This window comes from Mandrillus leucophaeus, unplaced genomic scaffold, assembly GCF_000951045.1.
Source record: "Mandrillus leucophaeus isolate KB7577 unplaced genomic scaffold, Mleu.le_1.0 Scaffold669, whole genome shotgun sequence".
Classification (NCBI taxonomy): Eukaryota; Metazoa; Chordata; class Mammalia; order Primates; family Cercopithecidae; genus Mandrillus; species Mandrillus leucophaeus.
In genome coordinates this window covers 864,255-889,123 of record NW_012107241.1, presented here as the reverse complement: position 1 = coordinate 889,123, position 24,869 = coordinate 864,255, and the positions used below count along the sequence as shown (strand labels likewise).

Genomic DNA, 24,869 nt, shown 5'->3' with positions numbered 1-24,869 from the left:
GGAATGTGGATGGAGCTGGAGGCCATTATCTTTAGCAAACTAATGCAGCAACAGAAAACCAAATACTGCATGTTCTCACGTATAAGTTGGAGTGAAATGATGAGAACACATGGACACATATGTGGGAACAACACACACTGGGGCCTATTGGAGGGTGGGTGGTGGGAGGAGAGAGAGTATCAAGAAAAATAACTAGTGGGTGCTAGGCTTAATCCGTGGGTGATGAAATAATCTGTACAATAAACTCCCATGACACAAGTTTACCTGTGTAACAAACCTGCACTTGTACCCCTGAACTGCCTGCTGTGGGGTTGGGAGAGGGGAGGGATAGCATTAGGAGATATACCTAATGTAAACGACGAGTTAATGGGTGCAGCACACCAACATGGCACATGTGTACATATGTAACAAACCTGCACGTTGTGCACATGTACCCTAGAACATAAAGTCTAATAAAAAATAAATAAAAAATAAAAAAATAAACAAATAAAATAAAAGTTAAATTTTAAAAAATTAATGGATGTTAAATTTTGTCAAATTCTTTTCTTCTTTGGGATTTTATTTTCTCAAAATCTCCCCGTGTTTCTTAGACCATCAATCTCTTCATCTTCACTGAATCTTTTACCTCTAAACTTATGCAAACCTGATTTATCCTTAAAAGTTTCGCTTGATACTTCTTCTGTCTTTCTCCTTTACCTCCCCAGATTAAGAAAAGTGACCAATGTTTCTTTCCTTTCCACATTCACATTCTCATGGCTATTTTTGTTTGTTTGTTACATATACAGTTTATTCCCCACATTTCCTTTTGTACCCTAGTGCAGGGTATAACACCCCTGTACTTGTATTTAAAAATCTGATTTTTCTATGCTGTTGAGGACTTTTTGTTCAGTTTTCAGGGCATCTTGAGCCACAAGTTTAGCTTCTGTTTATGTGCCTTGATTACCGTCCTGACATTTAGGCATGAAGTCAAGAGGTGGAAGGGGCCACTCTGTCTGATCTAAATTTATTTATTTATTTAAATTAAATGTTTGATTTTGATATAATTGAAGATTCACATGTAGTTGTAAAAAACACTGCAGCGATTCTATGTACCTTTTACCCAGTTTCTCCCAATGGTAATATCTTGCAAAACTGTGGTGCGATATCACAACTGAGATACATTGGCACGGTCAAAATACAGAAAAGTTTCATCCCCATAAGGATTCCTCACATTTCCTGTTGCCTTCTTATAGCCATACCTCCCTCCTCCAAAATGGAATAAATTGTTTATATGCACAACAACTTGGGTAAGTCACAAGAGAATTATGCTGCATGGAAAAAGCCAATTCCAAATATTAAAGTCTCTATGATTCCACTTATGTAATATTCTTGAGATGGCAAAATTGCAGAAATAGAGAATAGATTAGTGGTTATCTGGCCTCTGGCCTAAACTTGAAAGTGTTATATCCGCTCCAGTTTTTCAAAACTATATTTTATTTCAAATATATGAGGAAAATAAATAGTATTATTTAAGAAGGTAAATTCTAGAAAATAATTTTACCATCATTTGATGAACACCATGTTTTGAAGGGAACTTTTTATAGCAGTTGGGTATAATTTAATTTTGTATTCTTTTCCAAATGTAGAAATTATGGAATTATGGAATCGTTATTGAATAAAGATATGAATCATTCATATAGTGAACTTCTGCCTTAGCCAAAATAATAGAGAATATGTACAGATTCCTGCCTCAAAAGAGAAGTATCTTTAGAAAAATGTCACCATGGTTATGTGTGATTCTTCCCTGCTGTCTCTGCAAATCTCATCACTGCTCCCGTACAGCCAATGGTAATATGACATTTACTTCTCTCTCTCCTTCATGAACAAGTTTCAAGCCCTCGTGGGGCAGCTTCCATTGTTATTTGAATCCCAATTTTTTTGGTGACTTTGAAAGTTTCTAGATAATTTTTCCGAAAAAGATAATATGATGCTGGACTTTGCTATGTTGGACATGTTAGGAGCCTAATCAATTGCCAGGCTCACAAGTTGTGTTCTTGAATATTTGTCATTATTGCAGGGAGTCAGTCTAGGGATTCCCACTTGGAGTTAATCCTGCACCCTATCCAGGGCTCTGGAAAGAGGGGCTCCTGATTCTACTCTGGAGATTAGAAGTCTTTGTGGGAAGTCAAATTCTTTTGTTGTTGTTGTTGTTGTTGTTGTTGTTGTTGTTTTGAGATAGGATCTCTCTCCATTGTCCAGGCTGGAGTGCAGTGGTGTGATCACAGTTCACTGCAACCTCAACCTTCTGGGCTCAAGTGATACTCCTTCCTCAGCCTCCTGGGTAGCTAGGACTACAGGTGCAAGCCACCATGCCCAGCAGATTCTAAATTTTTTTGTAGAGATGGGGTCTCACTGTGTTGCCTAGACTAGTCTCAAACTCGTGGGCCCAAGAGATCCTCAGCCTCCCAAAGTGCTGGGATTACAGGTGTGAGCCACTGCACCTGGCCATGGGAAGTAAAATTCTGGGCAGACGTCAAAATGTGCTCTATTTGTAAAAACTATGCATTTTCTTGTTTATTACAGAAACCCTTCCCAGGAGAGTATCTGAGGGAAGTTTCTTTGGGTTTCCAGTCAGATCTCTGATCTATACACATGTAAAAGAAAACTCCTTTTAAATATCATCTTATGGCCCTAATGCCATAGATGGATATTTTTTTTTTTCTTCAATTGGAGAGGAGTATTTAGACACAGATTTGATTTGAAACCATGGTTTTTAGACAAGAACTGATTCCAGGATAATGGAGGCTTTAGTTTTCTTACCATTACAGAAAAAGAAAAGAATATATGCTAAGGATTTCCCCACCCAAATACCGTCCAAGCCACCTCCCTTCCTAGGAAGTGGGAGCGCAGGGGCTGAAAGACTATACTGCGGACCCTAAGCTGAATAAGGGAGTGTGGCTGCATGGTGGCATTGTGTGGCTCTTTATATTCTTCCTAATATGGAGGCCTGAAAACTGAGTATTTTGGAAATTGCCTCCTGGCCTAATTTGATTCTGGTGTGGGGGCGACTGAAGCAATGAAGACGGAGATCATGATGTCTCTAGGTCTCCTGCCAGTTCTCGTTTCTGATTCAAAATGTGGTTCCTGAGCAACCTGGGCAGCTACTGAAGCTCTCTGAGACACTGCCTCCCCGTATTTTCTGTGAGTACTAGGTTTCCTGTGTGCACTGTTAGTATAGTCCAGCCTGAGGAGCTGGTTGTATCAGGACGTTTCAAATCTGGGAGTGCACTGACATGGGAAGGGCTCAGGAAGGGTCAGAAAGACACAGGAAGAGACGGGCATTCCTACATTACTCATCTGTCCTGTGCTAAGGCTAGTCATTCTCTTGTTAAAGCAACAGAAATTCTCATTTCAGAGTCATGGAATCTGTTTGGTCCAAAAAGAGGTTCTTTTGTCGTACCTGCAGAGATGACTCCCCAGAAGTGAGTAACTGTGGGAAATATCTCAACAGAGACTCCTTTTATTTTTGTTTGTTTCACAAACAGACAATTCCAGCCTGTATGCATCTCCTCATTCTTGGTGCTTGGCCACTTAAACTGGGCTAAGTTCTCTCCTCAACATCCTGGTGAACTTGTCTTCAGCTTGTTTTTTTGTTTGTTTGTTTGTTTTCGTTTTTTAGATGTCCTACTCCTTTGTCATTTAAATTAAAATGATAACGAACTCTGTATCTGAGAGGTACATCACCACTAATTTGCAGTGCAAGATTCTGCCCTTGTCTTCAGCTGCTTTGCTATCAGTGAGCACTCTAATACTTTTGGCCTGAGGTCACTGTGGGATCTGTGTGCCTCAGGTCTGTTCTCTGCCAGCGCTTGCCTTGCACTGGGGTAGATATTGATGGCATTATGGCTCACACAGAGGCAATGGTCAGTCTGTCTTTCTGTGACCACGGCATCATCAACCACTGTGTGTGGCACACTTCTTTTCATCACACTCCCCTTAGAGCACCTGCTTCACAAGCTGGTGATTTTATAGTCGTAGCGTAATGATTGATCATCTTCATCTCTGACATACTGTGCTTTCTGCCATCCTCCCTTGTCTCTTTCCTGAGGCAAATTCAAAAGCTTTTCTTTCTCTTTGGATTAGGTACATGTATGTATCTTAGTTCACTTTCTGGGACCAGGGGCTACACTAGTGGTCTCTTGAAGGCTTGTGAAAATGCGGATTCCGGGCTTTGTTCACAGTTTCTGCTTCAGTAGGTTTAAAAAAAGTAGCACTCAGGAATTTTTATTCCCAGGAAGTTCCCGGGTGATACTGTTGCTGTTGCTCTGGGAACCAACCTCTGAAAACCACTGGGTTACCCTGTTATCTTCTATAGTCAGTGGCAGCCATGCTGGACTCAACAGCCAGTTTCCTGAGATGAGAACTCTGAGATTTTTCCTGTGATTTGAAGATATAGTGACATAAAAAGTGCAGTTTGCTTCTGAATTCTTTCATGGTATATTCTGCATTCTAAACGCTTTCCTTCTAAAAAGTGATGGTTTAACATTTTTTCCTCAAATGGTTTTTTTTCATCTTCTTTCCTCTCGGTGCAATCTTTATCTGGTTTTCTTCTTCTCAGCTATGGATTGAGTTTATCAGAAGACCCTAAGATGAGGATTCATATTAAAGTGATTTCTTTGAAGGCATTTCAGGCAAATCTAGTGGAGGGATGCACATATGAGTCTGAGGCAGACTGAGAAAGTGTGCAATGGCCAGCAAATTCTGACAATAGGCAGCTTTGGCTCAAACCTGCATGGAGTCTTTGAAGACACGTGACTCAGAATTATCCTGGGCAGGGGCCAGGCTTCAGGAATATTTTTGCCCTGACACATGTCAGTCATGGGTTCAAGGATGTTCCAGAGGACATACATTTCCTGGCTCTCCAGAGCAGGAGACGTGGGCTCTGGCACCTAGAGTAGGACTCTCTGGCAAATAAAAGTAAGTGCTGGCTGTTGGGAGTTTGTGAAAGCTTACTTGAAATTGGTGTGCATCAAAATGAGAACAGGATCTGAGCTCATGGGGGTGGAGCACTGACAAGTATCTGGTACACCTACAACTGGCAGAGGTGTTTCTTTGTTACTGATGTAACATTAAGGAGAGACGAATTGCATCTGAATTGGTCATTTATCATACATCTCCTGAGCTTCCCTCATTCTGGATACATTTTCTGCTCTTGATATGTGAACGTAAACAAAACTCATAATAGAACATATCTATCTTTATCCTGATGCTCTACCTATTGAGGAAAATTTTGATTTTGCTAATTGTAAGTGAATTACTCCCCCTTGGAATGGAAGAGAAGTCCGTTTTGCTGTTAGTGGTATCTTGGCTTCCTATGCCATTGCTCTTCCCAACATTTAGAACTGGAACCGCTGACTCCATGCCATTTATCCTGGCCCTATTTCATTAGAACAAAAAGCCTGGCAGTTTTCCAGAGACCTTACCCTCTTGGAGGGCTCGGATGACTTCTTGCTGCTCCCAGCACTCCTGTCTAATAAACCCAAGATATTTGGGTGGCCTACATTTTATCATCTTACTCTTCCTATCCATTTGGGCCTCATTTGTAAGGTTGTGTTTCTGACTATGATGATTGTCCTCTTATTTTGCCTCTCTTTTTTTTTTTTTGAGACGGAGTCTGGCTCTGTCACCCAGGCTGGAGCGCAGTGGCGTGATCTCGGCTCACTGCAACCTCCGCCTCCCAAGTTCAAGGGATTCTCCTGCCTCAGCTTCCTGAGTAGCTGGGACTACAGGTGCATGCCACCATGCCCGGCTAATTTTTTGTATTTTTAGTAGAGACAGGGTTTCGCCCTGTTAGCCAAGATGGTCTTGATTTCCCAACCTCGTGATCCGCCCACCTCGGCCTCACAAAGTGCTGGGATTACAGGCATGAGCCACCATGCCTGGCCCTTCTGTTTGCCTCTTAAATGCATTCTCTGCACTTATCCATCCTGCTCCGTCCCCTGGGAGTCTGGTGAATATGGACTGCATTAGCAGACTCTTTTCCCCTTTGTCTTAGCAAGAAATGCAGGGAAAGAAGAGAGCATGGCAGTGCATTCATTCCTCTGGCCTCTCACTATGGGAGCGCTGTGAACTGCATCCATCCACCAGGAGTCACACTCATGCCAAGTGCCTCTCCCACACAGCTCTCCTTACCACTTCAGCCTGCACGTCGTGATGGTGCCTCCTTTACTAGTCCTGGGATGCTGAACAGTCTCTCGTGATTTTCCTACATCCTACACATACTTTGAAATTAGTTTCTATTCTCTGCCTAACCACATCATATAACATCATGTGCAAAAGAGGGCCTAGCTGGTGGCCAGTGGGATTAGTTTTCTAGAATCTCTTCTGGCCATCTCTGTCTGTCTTTACTCACACAAATAATGGCAGAATGGAGTGCCCTGTTACTGCTCTGAATTCAAGAATGTTATCACAAGTGGGAAGTGCTGGTGAGTTGTTGCAGAATAACGTCTACCCTTTTTCTTCTTGACGTTGCATATGGTGTGGGAAAGCAGGCTTCTAAAACAGCTCACATTTTGCTTATGTGTCCAAAGATTGCATAGAATAATCTGGTTCCCCAGAAGTAGGTCAGGTCACCAACCAGTGTAGGGAAACGTCTGGGCTGGAGAGGAAATAGTTTTTGAGAGGTTGCCCTCTTTACATTTGCTAGTTACTTTTTCAGGATAATTTGAAAAATAAATATATCAGCAGTGAAATAGTTCTTAGCTATATTTATGGGGTGTTGGAAGCAATAATTTAACATGCAACTATGTACTTATATGAGATAAGCAATTACGTGTTTTTCACAAGAGGAAACCTGGTTTTGGCAAATGGTTTCCCTTCTTTCTAAATGGGCCGATTATTTCTGGCCCAAAGCAGATGATTCCTTTTAAATGGGCACCTATTTTTCATGTCCTAGCAGTGTAAAGAATGAGAGGAATCCTTTTATTTTACCCATATTTCCCTCTTCCCTGCTGAAGTTGGGTGACTGAACTGGAGATGAATGGCCTGGTTTCCATAGGCTTTCCTTTTTAGGACTGGCCTGTCCTCTGGACAAGCATTTGTACCCTCTTTTATGTACCCCATACCCCTTGGTAGGGGAGGCCTGATATTGTTTGTTTCTTTTGTGCCTGGGTTCGTTAGGCCTATCTGGGAAAAGCAATGAGGAAATCAGAAAATCCCAGTGTGGTTGTAGATTTAAGCTGTGTCCTCCAGTTAACTTTATCAGTGTTAAAGCTGAAATTTTGGGCCGAGTGTGGTGGCTCACACCTGTAATCCCAGCACTTTGGGAGCCTGAGGCCGGCAGATCGCCTAAGGTCAGGAGTTCGAGACCAGCCTAGACAGCATGATGAAACCCCATCTCTACTAAAAATACAAAAATTATCCAGGCATGGTGGCAAGCACCTGTAATCCCAGCTACTCCGGAGGCTGAGGCAGGAGAATCGCTTGAATCTGGGAGGCAGAAGTTGCAGTGAGCCCAGATTACACCATTACACTCTAGCCTGGGTGACAGAGAGAGACTCCATCTCAAAAAAAAGCTGAACTTTTGATCTCCTTCTGTGATTATCCTATGTCTTGTTTCTCAATTTGTCTTCTAGCAAGGGTGTAAAGAATAGGATAAATGATCATCATCTTTAACAACCTCAACTACTGTCTTCTTACCCTTCCATCCATTCAGCGTTGTAGCCCACAGTATCATGCGCCTTTGCCCAAATATGCAGGGCTTTACTGGGCTTCCATTTCCAATTTTTGTTTTTTGTGTTTTGGTTTTTTTTGAGTTCCTCTTCCTGCAATGCCCCCCTTCACCCTCTGCTGTTAACCTGCTTATCATTCATGACTCATAGTAATACGCTTCTACTATGTTATAAATCTGACAATATATTTGCTTAGAAACAATGTAATAGTAATGTATAATGAGACATGGTTTCTGAGTAGAATTTAAAGTAAAATTGGCCAGGCACGGTGACGCATGCCTGTAATCCCAGCACTTTGGGAGGCCGAGGCAGGTGGATCATGAGGTCAAGAGATCAAGACCATCCTGGCCAACACGGTGAAACTCCATCTCTACTAAAAATACAAAAATTAGCTGGGTATGTTGATGTATGCCTGTAATCCCAGCTACTCGGGAGGCTGAGGTAGGAAAATCGCTTGAACCCAGGAGGCGGAGGTTGTAGTGAGCCGAGATCACGCCACTGCACTCCAGCCCGGGTGACAGAGTGAGACTCCATCTCAAAAAAAAAAAAAAAAAAAGTAAAATAAATGAAAGTTATGATCAGCAATATGTTATCAAAGCAAAAATTCACTATATTAAAACATGTAATTGTGTTTCATCAAAGTCTTTAATTTTATAAAATGGGGCATGAGCTACTTTCTGAATTGATTATCTAGGGAAACTCAATAGACAATAAAACAAAGTTACACTGCCCATGAAAAATAGACCTTTATTATGATTTTGACTACTTAAAACATAAACGTATGTTAAACAAATATTTAACAATAATGTAATTAACTTTAATGAACATTAACATGAATTTAGAGATATGTTGATGACTTTTGCTATTATATAAACCTGTCCAGAAACTTTTGAAGTGACACACATATTCAGTATCTCTCTGTGTAGTATGTAAGCCATGTGTAATATTTTCTATTGCCATCAGAGCTGCATCATCCAACATTATTTTAAGAAATAATTATTGTCATAAAATGAAATGGAGAAACAAACTCTATATTAATACAATGGTATAATACACAGAAAAAAACCTCCAAAGTACTGTTGTGTATAACAACATAGACACATTGATCTCACAGACATAATTATCAAAAAAACCAGGGAACAAAATATGTCAAGTTCAAGAACAGGTAAAGTTGGTCTATAAAGGTAGAATACAGAATATGGGAACTTCTTGGGAGAGTGGTGTTGCTGTTGACTAAAGAGGGGCACGAAGGAAACTTCTGGGTGTTGGAAATGTTCTGTACCTTGATCTAAGTGGTGACTGCAGAGTGTGTTGCTCTCTGAAGATTTTTGCACTTTAAGTATGCTATCCATAGTGTAGGGTGAAGAAACGCGGGTATATTATAAACGGATAAAAAAAGAAATTCTGGGTATGATCGAGCAAAACGCTACCAGATGACACCCCACATGAAAAATTAAATGCAGACATAATTAAAGAAAAGCAAAAATCCCTGAAGGTGCTGTAGAACGAACAGAAGCAGACTGATTCTGGTAGGGAATGAAGAATCACTTGGAGCAGGGGAGATGGGGAGCAATACTAAGTAAGCGGCCATCTTGATTGCTCTGTCCTTGGCACCAAGTGCAGCCTATACAATGCCCATGTGGAAAAATTCACAGCCTCTCTAGCTCAGGAAACCAGAAAAGCAAAGTCAAGAAATTCCAAATACTGAAGAGAGGTGGGGAAGTTCTGGAAACAAATGAACCGGAGAGGAGATCCCCAAACTAGATTCACTCACATCTTTGACCTAAATCATGCATGTGCAGCACAGACTCAGCAGCTCAGGCAAACATGAAATATCTGGACTGGTATCAGACATGCTCAAGAAAGAAACACTTGCATTTTAAGCCCAGCCAAGAAAGTTCTGTGTTAAGGGAAGGCAAACAAAACTCATTGGAGAAAAAAAAAAAAATACAAACCCCAGACTCTCCACTTAACATTTATGATGTCCAGGATACAATCTCAAGTTACCTGACATACAAAGAACTATGAAAATGAAAAAAATTTCTCAAGAAAAAAATCAATTCATTGGCACATAAGAGGAACCAGATGTTGAAATTAACAGATAAGAATGTATAAGCAGTTATTATATATTGCTTCAATAAAGTAAAACAAAACTTTTGTTTACCAAATGAAAGTCTCAGGTGAGGAGTGATAAATCTCAACATATAAATACCAACACTAAAAGAAGGAAGTTCTAGAATGGAAACATACAATTTTGGAAATAACAGAGGCAATGTACTTAATAGCCATGACAGAATAAAAGGTAGGCAAACTTGAAGACTGACCGATGGAAATCACGTAAGGTGAAACACAGAGAAAAAGGTTGAAGATCATGAACAGAACCTCAGAGATCTGTCAGATGGTATCAAATGGTCAAATATGTTTAATCATAATACCAAAAGGAGAGAAAAGAAAGAACAAGGTACAAATAATATCTGAAGAAATAACCCATCTGAATTTACTAAATTTCATAAATGCTAGATATTTTTCTATCTTTCATGAAATTTAGGCAATTCAGAGGGGTTATAATGAATCACCAAGCCGAATTAATTTAAAGAAGCCCTATGAAAGAAGATCATCATGAAACTGTTTGAGTCTAATATGAAGAACAAATTTTAAAAATCAGCAAGAAAAAATATTACATATGGAGTACCATGATTTCTCAAAAAAACCAATGAAATTCTGAAGAGTGTACAGAGATATCTTTAAAGTGGTAAAACATACAAACAAACCAAACACCACTGTCAACCCAGAAATCTATATTTAGCAAACGCATTCGAGAACAAAAGCAAAATAAATACACTTTGAGATAGAAGAAAAATAAGATAATACATTGCCAGCAGACTTAAACATAAGAAATGATAAAGGAAGTTCTTCAGGATGAAGAAAAATTAATCAGATTAAAAATTTGGGTCCTAAAACTATAATAAAATAAAAACAAAGAAGGGCACCAGGAATGGAAGGTATCTGGATAATAAAAAATATTATCTTTTCCACTTCTGGATATATGCCAAAAAATTGAAAACAAGATCTGGAAGAGATATTAGCGCCACCAACTTCACTGCAGCATTATTTACAATAGCCGAGAGGTGGAAGTAACCTAAATGTCCTTTGGCAAGAAATGGATAAAGAAATGTGGATACCTATGATGTCGTGGTTTTCTCTCAACTTATATAGAAATGATATAAAAGTTTAAATAAAAATTACATGTTATTGTGGAATTTGTAGTGTATGTTGATGTATAATATGATATGTAACTATAACATAAAAAATGAGTGATATAGACCCATGTATTGCAAGATTTCCATATTTTACATGGAATGGTACATTATTAACTGCAATGACTGTGGAAAGTTAAGGATGTATATCGCAATAGAACAATTCTTAATAGGGCAATCACTAATAAATTAATGCAAAGAGCATAGCTAAAATAATGAACAGAAAAGTTAAAATCTAATTATAAAAAATATTTGAATTAAATTCAGCCCAGGAGAAAAGAATCATATCTGAAGGATAGGAGTTACCTAATAATACAGCCCACATGAAGCACTGATTAGTGGAATCCTCTTTTTGACCAGTCTGGCCAAAGCACACTGTGTCCTATCAGTTTAATACATTTTAAGTTTGAAGAAAAGAGCCAAGGATCACTAGGCAGTGAAAAGAGATTATAACATAAAGAAAGATTCAGATGAAACTGAGAATGTTATGAGGCAGTTACTTTACCACATGGCTCTGTTTCTGTTGTGGGTACCTCTATCTAACATACATGCTGGAAAAAAAGCTTGTTTCCAGGTTTTCATTGAAAAATTCTGGAAGCAACAATAAGTTAGGCTGAATCTTCTCACATTTTTCTTTTGCCTCTTCTTTGTTGGTCTCCAAAGTAAATGTTTCATATGGGGTTTTCAACTGTTGGCTGCAATTCAAAAGTGGACAATGGCAGCAGCTCTCTCAAGAAGAGTTTGGGAAAATGCCCGAGACATCAGCAACAGGGGGAAGCCTGTAGCTAGAAACTTGACCATCCCATCCAGGGGCCACTCCAGGCTCAGCCTCCTGAGCTGCGTGATGAGGCAGCAGGGCACCTGAGAGCATGTGCTCTGCAATTGCATGTGTAAGGGATATGATACTACTGAGTGTGGGGTGTGCAGATTCATCGGGATGGAATCCCAGGATAGGCAGAATGAGGATGCAACAGCTTCAGGCAGCTGGTTCTGAGCAGAGGGTGCCTATAGTTTCTGTCTTTAGGAGGATCAGTACTAAGAGCAGGAGATGATTCTCTAACTCATGAGGCTATGTGCCAGTATCTTGGTAATTATAGGGAGGCTTGCCCTTGATTGTGGATGGGACTTCAACTGGTGATGGTGCCAGGCTACTCTCCTGAAGTAGGTGGAGTCCTGTGGCTTTACATTGCCCACTTATTAATGAGTCTGGGTGGCAAGAGGGAGTCCTGTGAGGCCTGGCCACCCATTAAATTGGTGTTGAATTTAGTTTGAGTTTGCTTACATGTGTTGAAGGTTTTCATTTTGTTGTTTGGAGTGGGATTAGAGATCCAAGTCTTGACAAGGATTGCTACATCAGCATAATAGTCTTTTATCACCATGACAGATTTAGCGTTCATTCCTGGTTCATTACCCTAACTGCTCTGCATTTGGTGTTAAATTTTTCTCCCTGTCATATATCATTTTCCAAAATATCTCAATCACATTATTACAATTCCTTTTGAGACTTGCAAAGTCCTCTAGAATAGTTGGAAAATGCATACAGTAGTAGAGTAGTATTATATCTTTGAAATTTGAAGGTAAAAGACTTCCATAGGAGGCAAGTTATGCTAATTTCTTGCTATGTTGCTTTGGGCAAGTCATATGTGCTCTGACTTTGTTATCTGTAAAATGGGAAAATGAAAACAGTTTTGGGAGCTTTGTGACTTCAACTACTTGACCTCGGCCTACTACTCAGGTTGAAGATAAGAATTTCTTTGTAACTTGTCAAAAAGGTACTGGGCTTAATTCCTGGGTGATAGATTGATCTGTGCAGCAAATCACCATGGCACAAGTTTACCTAGGTAACAAACCTACACATCCTGCACATATACCCCGGAACTTAAAGTAAAAGTTGAAAAAAAAGTACATACAACTTTATTAACTGGCATGAAAACAAAAACAAAAGGTGCTGTAACTCTAATACTTAGCTATTAACTATTCTTTAATGACCAATGGTTAGTAGTCTTCCATTATCTGTCTGCCAGGCAACTTAGCACTAACCAGCCAATTCTTTTGCCTCCGAAGGTATTATTTTCAATGGTTTAATCAATCCACCTACAACTGTGTTACTATCCACAGGGACATATTCTTAGGTGGTCCCCAGTGAAATCTTTAGCAATTAAGCAGTCACTGTGTGCCAGATACTATCCATGCCAGACCTATCAGCTAGGATTGCAATCTCTTCACCCACAAGACAATCAGTGGAGTCAGTCTCCAGTTCTTATTTTATGGCACTTTTGATTGGATCACATTTGTTATCACTTGCATTGGTCAAAGTCCTCTGAAAAGCAGATATTAAGACAAGATTAGATATTTAACACCTGTCAGGGAAAATAGGGAGGGAGCTGAAAGAAGCTGAAAGAGTTAGCAAACTGGTCAGGCTGATGGAAAGACTGACAGAATTTTTGAGCCAAATTTTATGGGAGAAATCTCATGTCTAGCAGAAATAGACCTGCTTTAATATCTCTGTTCCTTTTAGTCATTGGCTGGGTGTAGCCTTTGGGAAGCATGGCCTCAGTGCAAATATGTTAACTGATTTTAGAGTGCAGCAGCCGGGGTGATTAGTTATTCACACTTCCTGAAGGGGTATATCTGAGAAATGATTTCCATGATCACCTTAAAAAACCTAAATATAATCTACCAATGTTTATTTCATTAAAAAATTCCTTAGTATGTAATTTACTGTTTATAGCAAAGATTAGAACCACCTATTATGGGGTTCACAGCATGATAAAATAAAATGTATAACAATGATGGCATAAAGGATAGAAGGAGCAATGGAAATATACTTTTTTGAGGTTCTTTATACCATGCATAAAGTATTAAAATATTAATTGAAGGTATTTTGATAAAGTTGCATATTGTCTATGCTACTAGAAACCACTAATAAAATGAGATATAGTTAATAAGACAACAGAAGAGATGAAAAAGAATACTAAAAGGTACTCAAATAAACCAAAAGAAGGCAAGAAAAGAGAAGAAAAAAGTAACAAAGACCAGACCAGATGGACGGGTAGAAAACAAACGGCAAGAGTGTAGGCTTAACTCAATAATTACATTGAATATAAATAGTCTAAACATGCCAATTAAGAGACAGAAAAAGCCACACTGGATTTAAAAAACCCCAAAACTCAACTAAATGCAATTTAAATAAACCACACTTTATATATAAAGACAGATATTTTCTTTCAAAAAAGGTTGGGAAAAGATAACACTGTATAAGACCTAACAAAACCTGGAATATCTATATTAATTTCTGACACAGTAGACTTGAGAATTTGGAATATTAACAAAGATCGTCACAGATATTTCATAATAATTCAAGTATCAAGTTAGCAAAGATACACAATTTTAAATGTGTACCCAACTAATAACAGAACTTCAAATACATAAAGCAAATATTGACAGAACTGAAAAAAGACAAAAATTCATCGTTCAAGTTGAAGATTTCAACATTCTTCTTTTAGTGCAAGGGGACAGAAAAGTATTATGGACATAGAAGACTTAAATAACACTATCAACTTACAGGAACAAAATGACATTTATAGAACCTCTTGCTCAACAACAATAGAATACAGACTTTTTTCAAGTACCAATGGAAAATTCAGCAAGATAGACCATATGCTGAGAGATTAAACAAGTTTCAATAAATTTAGAAGTACTGAAAACACACAGAATATGTTCTCTGACTACTGTGGAATTAAATTAGAAACTAGGAACAGATCTCTGTAAAATCTCTAAATATTTGGAAATTGAACTACACATTTCTAAATAACCCTATTATTGAAAAAGAAGCCATGATGGAAATTAGAAAATATTTTCTAAATGAATAAAAATGAAGAAAATGCTAGGCCTTGTATGATTCAGCTAAAGCAGTTTTTGAAGATAAATTTATAATTTAAAATTTTCATAGTAGAGAGGAAAAGTTTAAAATCAATAACCATGACCCTCATTGTAAAAACCTAGAAATAGAATAGCAAATTGAACCCAAAGTAAGTAAAAGGAAAGAAATGATAAAGGTGAAGTATAAATTAATGAAATAGAAGATTAATAATTAGTAGAGAAAAATAAATGAAAACAGAATTAGCTCTTGTAAAAAGTCAACAAAATTTTAATTTTTTAATTAATGAAATTTTAGGTCAATCAAGAAAAAGATCTAAAACTAAAATTAATAATATCAAGAATGAAAGGGTCAATCATTACAGATCCTACAGATTTTATATATATATATATAAAAATATAAAAAATTTTATGCCAATAAAGTTGACAATTTAGAAGAACTGGAAAATTCATTGAAAGATGCTAATTATTAAGATTTACAAAAGAGGAAACAGAAACTCCAAACAGCTCTTAATGGATTAAAAAATAAAATTTGTTCTTAAAGTGCTTTACAAAAGAAATTTCAAGCCAAGATGGCTTCAATGATGAATTCTTCCAAACACTTAAGGTCGAAATGTAGATAAATAGTGATATGGAAGAAGAAAACTGGAGTGCAAGGGTACAAGTTACTTAGTCATTTTCAGTTCTTTTTTATCCTCTTGAATGTACAGAAATATTAGTTATCCTCACTCTTGAAATTCTCTTTTTTTGGGTCTCTGTGAATTCCATAAATTCAAGAAATACTAAATGGATATTCACCAAAGTCAAATTTTATACCTTATGTACATCTGCAAGTGTGTTATTACTATATCTGGTTTTCAGATAGAAACACTATGTCTTCATGATGTTAAATGACTTTTCCAAATTCACACAGCTATGGAGTGGAATTTGATTCCAGGTCTGTTTGTTTCTAAATCTTGCTCTCAGTTGTTCCCCTTGGCTTTTCTGACATTTCCGTTGGTCAATTTCCTTCTCCCATTTTCTAACTGTGGGTATTTTTGGAAGGGCTTAGTTCTTAATCCTTGACTATTCTGTCTTTAAAAATTTCTGCTTGGAACAATTCATCACTCTTTTGGGTTCACCTATGTTTAGCTGATTACGTAATTTGTATTTTGATTCCTTTTCTCCCTCCTTCATTGTTGTTTTTTAAAGCTTATTATTCTTTTTGAAGGGTTTGAGCAGCATTTCATCATGTAGACTGAAATTCAGCTTTTTATCTTCCTCATTCCTTATTTGTTCATTTTCTGCCATCCTACTCAAACTTCCCTCGTCTTAAAATTTTGGTCAGGTTTCACTTGTGCTTTTTTTCCTTTCTGTCCTTCTCCAAACCTGAGATATTAAATCCTATTTCTTCATGATGTCATCGCTTGATTCTGTTTTTGCTTTACTATTTCTACTGCTTGTGAAACCACCTTAACTGATCTTCCTGCCTTAAGTCTCTCTCTGTTTTAGTTGATCCTGTATACCGCTGTAGTTTAAAATACTTCTTTCATCCACGGGCATAGATTTGAATATAATACTTTTTAATAACTTCTGTGTTGTGTTCTACATACTAGAAACTGCACCATTTATGACTATTATCCCCATTTTAAGATAAGTAATTTGAAGCTCAGGAGAGGTTAAACATTTTCAAGGTCACACAACTAGTAAGTGGCAGAGCAAGTAATCATAGAGGTTGGTTAGATCCTAAAGTTTATGCTCTGAACACATACAGAGATCATGCAATTTGTGACCTAGGTGGAATATATTTCATAGCGAAAAGGATTGTTACTAATAATTTTCTGGGACAGTAGATCTAAAAGTGGAGGATCCCAAACAAACCAGAACTAGTAATACCATATTAATACTACCCTCTACTTCCTCTCCAGTAAAACTGGGAAGGTTAGACAGATGTCTATTTTGGGGACAAAGATGATATGTTAATCTTTGTACTTGTTGAGTTCAGGGTGACAACAGAGCATGACACTGGAACATTTTACTAGAGAGGCCATATACACAGGACAGGGAATTAACAGAAAGGTAAGAGCAAATTTAGGTATTAACAATGTAGAGAATGTTTTCAAAGTCATGAGATGAGATGCCCAAACATTTAAGAAAGAAGAGGCACAGATGATTGAGAACTGGTCACTGGGAATTTTCAAACATTGAGTGGGTAAGGAGGATAAAGAGACAGAATGGGAGATGACTCTATTAGACTGCAAATCTCTTTAGGAAGTCAAAAATTTCTTTTGCATCCTTTATTAGCATTTTCATATGCCACACACACATACTGAAAACCAATATACCATTAAGTATAATTGCAAGCCATATGACTTCTGGTAGATAAGACTAATTTTGTGCCCATCCTTAGATCCTAACTGAAATTATTTCATATGCAAACATTTCAGCTGCCATCTTTTCTCTCTGGACAGGTTTTCATATGGTTTTTGTTGAAACCATGGCTTATTCCTATATGTCTTTTGTGTGGAGTGAAGGATACCGCCTTTACCACCACCCTTGTGCTGTTGTACGGTCTATGAGACACTTGAAGGTTAATGCATGTGCCATATATACAAAGCGCATTGTACATATGCTTACCACATAAGTATGTTATAATCCATGTCTCATACATATTTTAATAATGTTAATGTTAGCAATAAATAGAATGAAGAATCCATTATAGAGAGATTCAAGTTTTGGAAAAATGGACAGTTCTGCATCAAAAGTAAATTAAGCAAGAATATTTATTTCTATGCTTCTCTGTGCTTATATTGGAGCAAATCAACAGTGAAAATGATTTAAAGAAACCTTGGTTCATTTGAAATAAAACGCTGATGCATTTGAAATGAAGTTCCCATGGAAACCATCTCTGAAGTGACAAAAACCTCAGAAGAACTTTCCTGATGTGGCATCAGGAATGCAAGAACCCTTTAAATCTTCTAGAGGAAAGTAAATGTTAAATGAACCCCTAAGGTCCTCTTTGCCCTTTGGGTCTCAAGACCCTATATCTTAAGCCAAATTACTGGCTCTAAGGAAGAAAATTATGAAAATAGTAAGAAGATAAAGGGGCAAGAGACCTGTTGAGGATTCAGATAATCACAAGTCACACAATGTTGGTTAATGACTGAGGCTGGTATGAAGGCTAAGAAAGGTTTGTGTAGCAACTTGCATTATTTTAATCTTTATTTTTATTATTTTTAAAATTTTTTGATAATGAATTGTTTTTCTCTATTTCTTAAGTGTGTATAATGGGATTGAGAACAAGGATTGGGGTTCATTGGAGCTACTCTGGGACGTGGACAGTTCCAAGTGTACATTGACCAATGAGACACTATCATTGCTAGACTGAGCTGAGGGTGAGCAAGTCTTCACTGATACAGTGCACATCTGGCCTGTGTGCAATGGACTTGCCTGGAAGAAGACTTCTCCCTTTGTGTTATGATTTCATAACTTCTCCAAGAGGACTGCAGCCTTTAACTCTGGCTAAAAGCATGTATAATCCGTCTGCTAACTGAAGCTTGAATTTCCTCAAATAGAGACTTATTTCTTGGCCATGGAATCTGTCATCTTTAATATATAAAAGTCCATAGTAAGGGCTATAAAATGCAAGTTGCTACACAAAGCTTTTTTAGCTTTCATACCAGTCTCAGTCATTAACCAACATTGTGTGACTTATGATTATCTGAATCCTCAACAAGGTCTCTTGCCCCTTTATCTTCTTACTATTTTCATAACTTTCTTCCTTAGAGCCAGTAATTTGGCTTAAGATATTGCATTTAAAGTGAAGGATGAAAATGTGATGCCTTGGAGGGCTGCTGGTTAAGCCACGAGTGCCTAATGTTTTAGAAGAGTAACCGATCTTATCAAGCAAACACTTTTCAAATCTCTTCTGAGTCATTGCTGAAATGTCAGATTACTCTATTTAAAATTAAATCTGTGCCCCTTCCTTTTCTACCCCTCTCCCTGGCTTTTTTTTTAATAGCATTTTTCATTTTACATGTTTTTTTTCTTTCATTTTTTTGTCTTCTCCCACTTGAATGAAAACTTCATGAGGGCAAGAATTTGCCTGTTTTTTTTTTTCCCCAACTAAGAACTTAGAAGAGTTTCTGGGACACAGTGGATGCTAAATATGTATTCGCTGAAGGAATATTATTTATTTTTGTTTACTTCTTTCTTCAAGTCCCCATCATCTGACATATTAGCTGTGGGATTCCTTCCCTGGCCTTCACATCTTGACAAAAATTGATATTAGTTATCTAATTAGTATTTGTTTTTAATTATCAAGCTTAATTTGCATGAACAGGTAGTGCAGGAAAACCAGGGAAGATTTCTTTATTTTTTGAGCTTGGAAAAGTTCATGTTGGATGTGAGTGGAATAATGACTTTTCTCCTCTGAAGTCCAGTACTCCCTAATTTGACCTTTCCTGGCTCTAATACGTTCTACCCTTGTCTTATTCCACATACGCTGCTGTGAAAGAATACCTGAGACTGGGTAATTTATTAAGAAAAGACTTTTACTTGGCTCCCTATTCTGCAGGTTGTTCAAAAACACATGGTGCCAGCATCTACTTCTGGTGAGGACCTCAGGGAGTTTCCACCCATGGCGAGAAGCCAGGGGAACTGGCATGTAGAGATCACATGGCAATAAAGGGGAAGCGAGAGGAAAGAGAGGTGCCAGGCTCTCTTGAGAACTAATAGAGTCAGGATTCATTCATTACCACTAGGATGGCACTGCCCCTGTATCTCAAACACCTCCTCTTAGACTCCACCTCCATCACTGGGGATCAAATTTCAACATGAGGTTTGAAGGTCAAGTATCCAAACTTTAGCAGCCATCCTTTAAGACTGCTTGTTTTTATCTATTAAGAATCTCATGAAACCCTTGTAAGTAAAAATACTTCAGAGAATTCATTATCACAGGGAGGTAGTACAGCCAGTGGAAAAGACCATGAAAATTGGAGTTAGACAGATCAGCGTTTGACTTAAGATTCTGGAATCTGTTAGCTGTGTGTGTTTCTCACTTTTAAAGCGGAGATTAACATGTCTAATTCATGAGGTTGTTATGAGAAATAAATGAGGTAAAATCATTCGTACATTGGTGTTGGATTCTTGGTGTCTGTATGAAGGTGCTGGGTTGGATACAGTGTTTGGTATACAGTAAGTGCTTAATACAAGGTAGCAAGCATTGGTTTTTCCCATAGTGCCTTGTCCTTAATTGTGCTTAAAAAGATGTAACCTGAATGAAAGAATAGGTCATTAAAAGTAGGATCAAGAGTGTAAACAAACATTTTATTTTCCTTAGGGAAGGTGGTCTCTGGCGATGGCTCTGAGGGAGCCTCTGTTAACTACTCTGAGGTCTCTACTCCAGAATAAAACTCTCCAGATGCCTATTATCCACGGTGTTAGGAAAGACTGCTGTCTCTTTCCTGGTAGCTGGGCAGAAGCCTTGGGACAAAGTCACAATCAGAGATCGTTTTCTTCAGTTCTGCAAGAGAACCAAGATTCTCCAAGAGAATAAAGATTCTCAAAGTGGAGAAGCAGAAGCAGATGGGCCTGGGCTCCAAGTTGTCACGTTCTTTTCCGCAGGGCCACTGGATTTCTGTGAAAGAGATGGGCGACAGGCGGTAGAGAGCAGCACCGTGGCTCCAAGCTGAAGGGGGTGAGTGCCTGTCTGAGCCACTGGGTGCCACAACAGAGTGGTTAAAAGAAAGCTCAGACCACTCTCAGCTGTCAGAGCCCTGGCTTGTCACTTGAAGGCTCAGTGTCAACTGTTAGAAGGTAAGAGGAGTAATTTCGATGTTCCTGTGAAGCTCACACTAACTCATATTATTGTTGCTACCTTCAATCTGCATTTATTTACTGATGAGTCATGTTGATAATATTTTATGTGCCCATTGGTGTTTTTTTTTCTATAGCACTGTGGATGTTTTCCTCTGTAATTGAGTATCATTTAATTACAAGTTTTAAATTGTTAATTTGTGTTAAAAAAAAAAAAAACTAAACTAAAAACCAAGTAAGCATTGAGAATATACAGTGGAAAATAAGACCTTTATCCCTGCCCCGCTCCCCATCTCCCGCTAAAAAAAACTCAGACCGGGAAGCCAGACCACAGAGCTCTCCGGCTGCTGCAACTCTGTAGCCCTGGGACTTTGTGCAGGTAGCCCAGGCTGGGTGTCCTCATCTGTGGAACGGGGATGAGTGTAATGCTATACAGCATTTAGAACAGCACCTATTCCATAGTTAGTGCTCAGTAAATGTTTCTTTTCTTCTCCCTCCCACTCCCTTAATTTCCATTAACTTCCCAGTGTGTGTAGCCTTTCTCTCTTTCTGAGTGACTCCTTCTTTTTCTCTCACAGACAGTCCTAGAGGAGAATGGCTGCCAAGAACTCCTCCTCCGTGACAGAGTTTATCCTCTCAGGCTTAACCGACCAGCCGGGACTCCAGATCCCCCTCTTCCTCCTGTTTCTAGGTTTCTACGTGGTCACGGTGGTGGGGAACCTGGGTTTGATAACCCTGACAGGGCTCAACTCTCACCTGCATATTCCCATGTACTTTTTCCTCTTCAACTTGTCCTTCATAGATTTTAGTCATTCCACTACCCTCACCCCTAAAATGCGGATGAGTTTTGTCTCAAAGAAGAACATCATTTCCTATGCAGGGTGTATGACTCAGTATTTTTTCTTCTGTTTCTTTGTCTTTTCTAAATCCTATATTCTATCAGCGATGGCGTATGACTGCCACGTGGCCATCTGTAACCTACTGTTGTACACGGTCACCATGTCTCCCCAGATGTGTTTGCTCCTTTTGCTGGGTGTCTATGGGATGGGGGTTTTTGGGGCTGTGACTCATATGGGAAACATAACGTTTATGTCCTTTTGTGGAGACAACCTTGTCAATCACTACATGTGTGACCTCCTTCCTCTCCTTGAGCTCTCTTGCAACAGCACTTACATAAATTTGCTGGTGGTTTTTATTATTGTGACCATTGGCATTGGGGTGCCAATTGTCACCATTTTTATCTCTTATGGTTTTATTCTTTCCAGCATTCTCCACATTAGCTCCACAGAGGGCAGGTCTAAAGCCTTCAGTACCTGCAGTTCCCACATAATTGTGGTATCGCTGTTCTTTGGGTCAGGTGCTTTCATGTACCTCAAACCACCTTCTAGTCTACCCCTGGACCAGGGGAACGTGTCCTCCATTTTTTATACTGCTGTAATGCCCATGTAGATTAACCCATTAATCTACAGTCTGAGGAATAAAGATGTCAAAGTTGCCCTGAGGAGAATCTTTTGCGGAAAATTAGTCTCTTAAAAGTGAATGAGAAAGGGAATCCAAACCTTTGTTATTCAGGGGGTTTCTTTTCTTGTTTCAGGGAGGGAACAAATGCCAGTTCTTTCTCTCCCATACTTAGAGAAAAATTTTAACTTTTATTCTTAAGTGTACTTACTCCCTGCACTGCTTATCCACCCCAACTATTCCAACTGTTATTTTATGAGAATAGTTTCTACTGTTATACAGGGTTTAATCTTGAATAGGCTTATGAAATCATTTACTCCAGTCTCCTCATGTAATACATCACACTCATAAATATGCTGTAGGCTGCCAAAGGACACACATGTACCTGGTGCCAGAGCTGAAACTGGAGTCCGGGCTCTTGAATTTTAATACAATCTGCTGTGCTTTTCTTCAGCTACATTTCCTTGTTCCATCGTTTCCCTGACAGATTTCATTTTAAATTGTTTTTTCTTTTTTTTTGCATTTAAAGAAATCTAATTATATTCATAGCAATGTCATGCAACTTTTCAAGGGTTAAGTTTTGGAATAACATTTTTGCAAGAGTGTTGGAAGTGAAAAATGTGGTTGATGTGGTCTTGACAAAAAGATAAGTGAAATTTTTAAAGAATTTTGGGGTGTGTGAGTGAGAAGTAGGTTAGGTTTCTTATAGAATCAAGGATGGTGCCCACAGAGATGGTATAGAACCTTGAGTCAAGACTTAACAATAGAAGGCCTTCTAAGGGAGCGATAAAGAGATTTGAGGGAGTTAAGTTTGTTAGATACAAGCTTCATTCTTTATCTGAAGATTAATGGAGGCAGAATTTGGAGCCCCACCTCAAGGGTCTGAATAATGTAAATTAGTAATAGACAGCTCTGGATAAGTGAGCCATTAGCACCACAGCAACCAACTAGTTGTTAGGGGAGGCAATTGCCATTATATATTTAATAAGGCATAAAGGGAAGGGATGGTGGTCTTAGAAGAGGTCATATATTCACAGCATTGGGTAAGTGGAAGTACAACTTTGTATAAAGAATGAGAAGAATAATTTTTTTGATCTGAATACATTAGTAATGGTAACAATTCTTTCAGAAGTCATGGCATGTGAACTGTCTGGAAGATAGTTTAATTTACAAACTTTGGAAAGTTATCTTCTATTAGAAAAAGGGAAAGTTTGGATTAATGTTTAGCTTTTTTCATTTAGAATCTTTTAGTTTAATTAGGATATGATTAAGGAAATGAAAGTGTAGGGTAGGATTGCATTTTGATGCTAAAGGAGAGGAATGATTATTAAATTCAAGATACATGCATTGACGGTGCAGTGGGAGTGGTGGAGAATCAGTACAGTGAAAACACCCTACTCCTTCTTAATTGAAACATAAATTTTACACTGAGGTGCATGAACATTAACTGCTCGATGAATTTTTTTTTCACATTTATAAGGCTATGATTACATACCCCCACCCAGACAAAAATATAGAAGATTTTTATCATTTTAGGGTACTCCTGCCCGCCCTTTCCCAGCAATTACTACTCCCCATGCTCTTCCTGGAAATATCCACATTCTTACTTTATCACCACAGTTTCATTTTTCTCATGCTTGAACTTCATATAAATGTTAAATAGTACATTTACTTTTTTGTGTTTCACTTAACACAGAGAGTCATGTGAGATTCATTCGTAACAATTTTCTTTGTTATTGCTGTTTATTTTAGTATTTCATTGTATGAATGTAGAGCAATTTACTTACCAATATCTTCTTTATGGACATTTGCCTTGCTTTCAATTTCTACATATTATTAATAAAGCTGTTATAAACATTTTTTTTTTTGAGATGTAATCTCGCACTGTTGTCCAAGCTGCAGTGCAATGGCACGATCTCGGCTCACTGCAACCTCCACCTCCCGGGTTCAAATGATTCTCCTGCCTCAGCCTCCTGAGTAGATGGGATTACAGGCACCCGCCACCACACCCAGCTAATTTTTGTATTTTTAGTAGAGACAGGGTTGCACCATGTTGCCCAGGCTGGTCTCGAACTTCTGACCTTGTGATCCTCCCACCTCGGCCTCCCAAAGTGCTGGGATTACAGGCATGAGCCACCATGCCCAGCCTATAAACATTCTTGAGCATGTATTTTGCTGGAAATATACACTTATTTTGTTTGGGTATATACGTAGATGTAGATTTTATGGGTCACAAGGTAGGCATATGTTTAGGCTTCTAAATGCTATCAAATTGTCTTCCAAAATATTTGGACTGATTTGCACTCCCATCAACAAATTTCAGAAAAGGATACTCTTCATCTTTATTTTCAGTATTTTTCATTTTAATTACTCCATTGGGTGTGTATTACAATATTGCTTTAGTCTTTTAAATAGTCCCTTGATAAACAGTGATTTTTTTTTTTTTAGATGGAGTCTTGCTCTATTGCCCAGGCTGGAGTGCAGTGGCGTGATCTTGGCTCATTGCAACCTCCAACTTCCAGATTCAAGCAATTCTCCTGCCTTAGCCTCCCGAGTAGCTGGGATAACAGGAGCCTGCCACCACGCCTGGCTAATTTTTGTATTTTTAGTAGAGACGGGGTTTCACTATGTTGGCCAGGCTGGCCTCGAACTCCTGACCTTTTCTTAAGAGGCAAAGTCTTGCTCTGTTGCCAGGCTGGAGTGCAGTGGTGTGATCATGGCTCACTGAAGCTTTGAACTCCTGGGCTCAAGCTATCTTCCTGTCTCAGCC

General features: G+C 38.5%; 1 protein-coding gene across 1 annotated transcript; it reads left to right on the top strand.

Moving 5' to 3' along the window:
- The first annotated feature begins 21,235 nt into the window (after nt 1–21,235).
- On the top strand, nt 21,236–22,090 carry LOC105554988 (olfactory receptor 8B12-like). The gene has a single exon (XM_012001662.1). The coding sequence runs from the start codon at nt 21,236–21,238 to the stop codon at nt 22,088–22,090; it is 855 nt and encodes a 284-aa protein (XP_011857052.1).
- Nucleotides 22,091–24,869: the final 2,779 nt, after the last annotated feature.

Coding starts and splice junctions, on each gene's coding strand:
- LOC105554988 (XM_012001662.1), top strand. CDS start 21,236: ATGGCTGCCAAGAACTCCTCCTCCGTGACAGAGTTTATCCTCTCAGGC.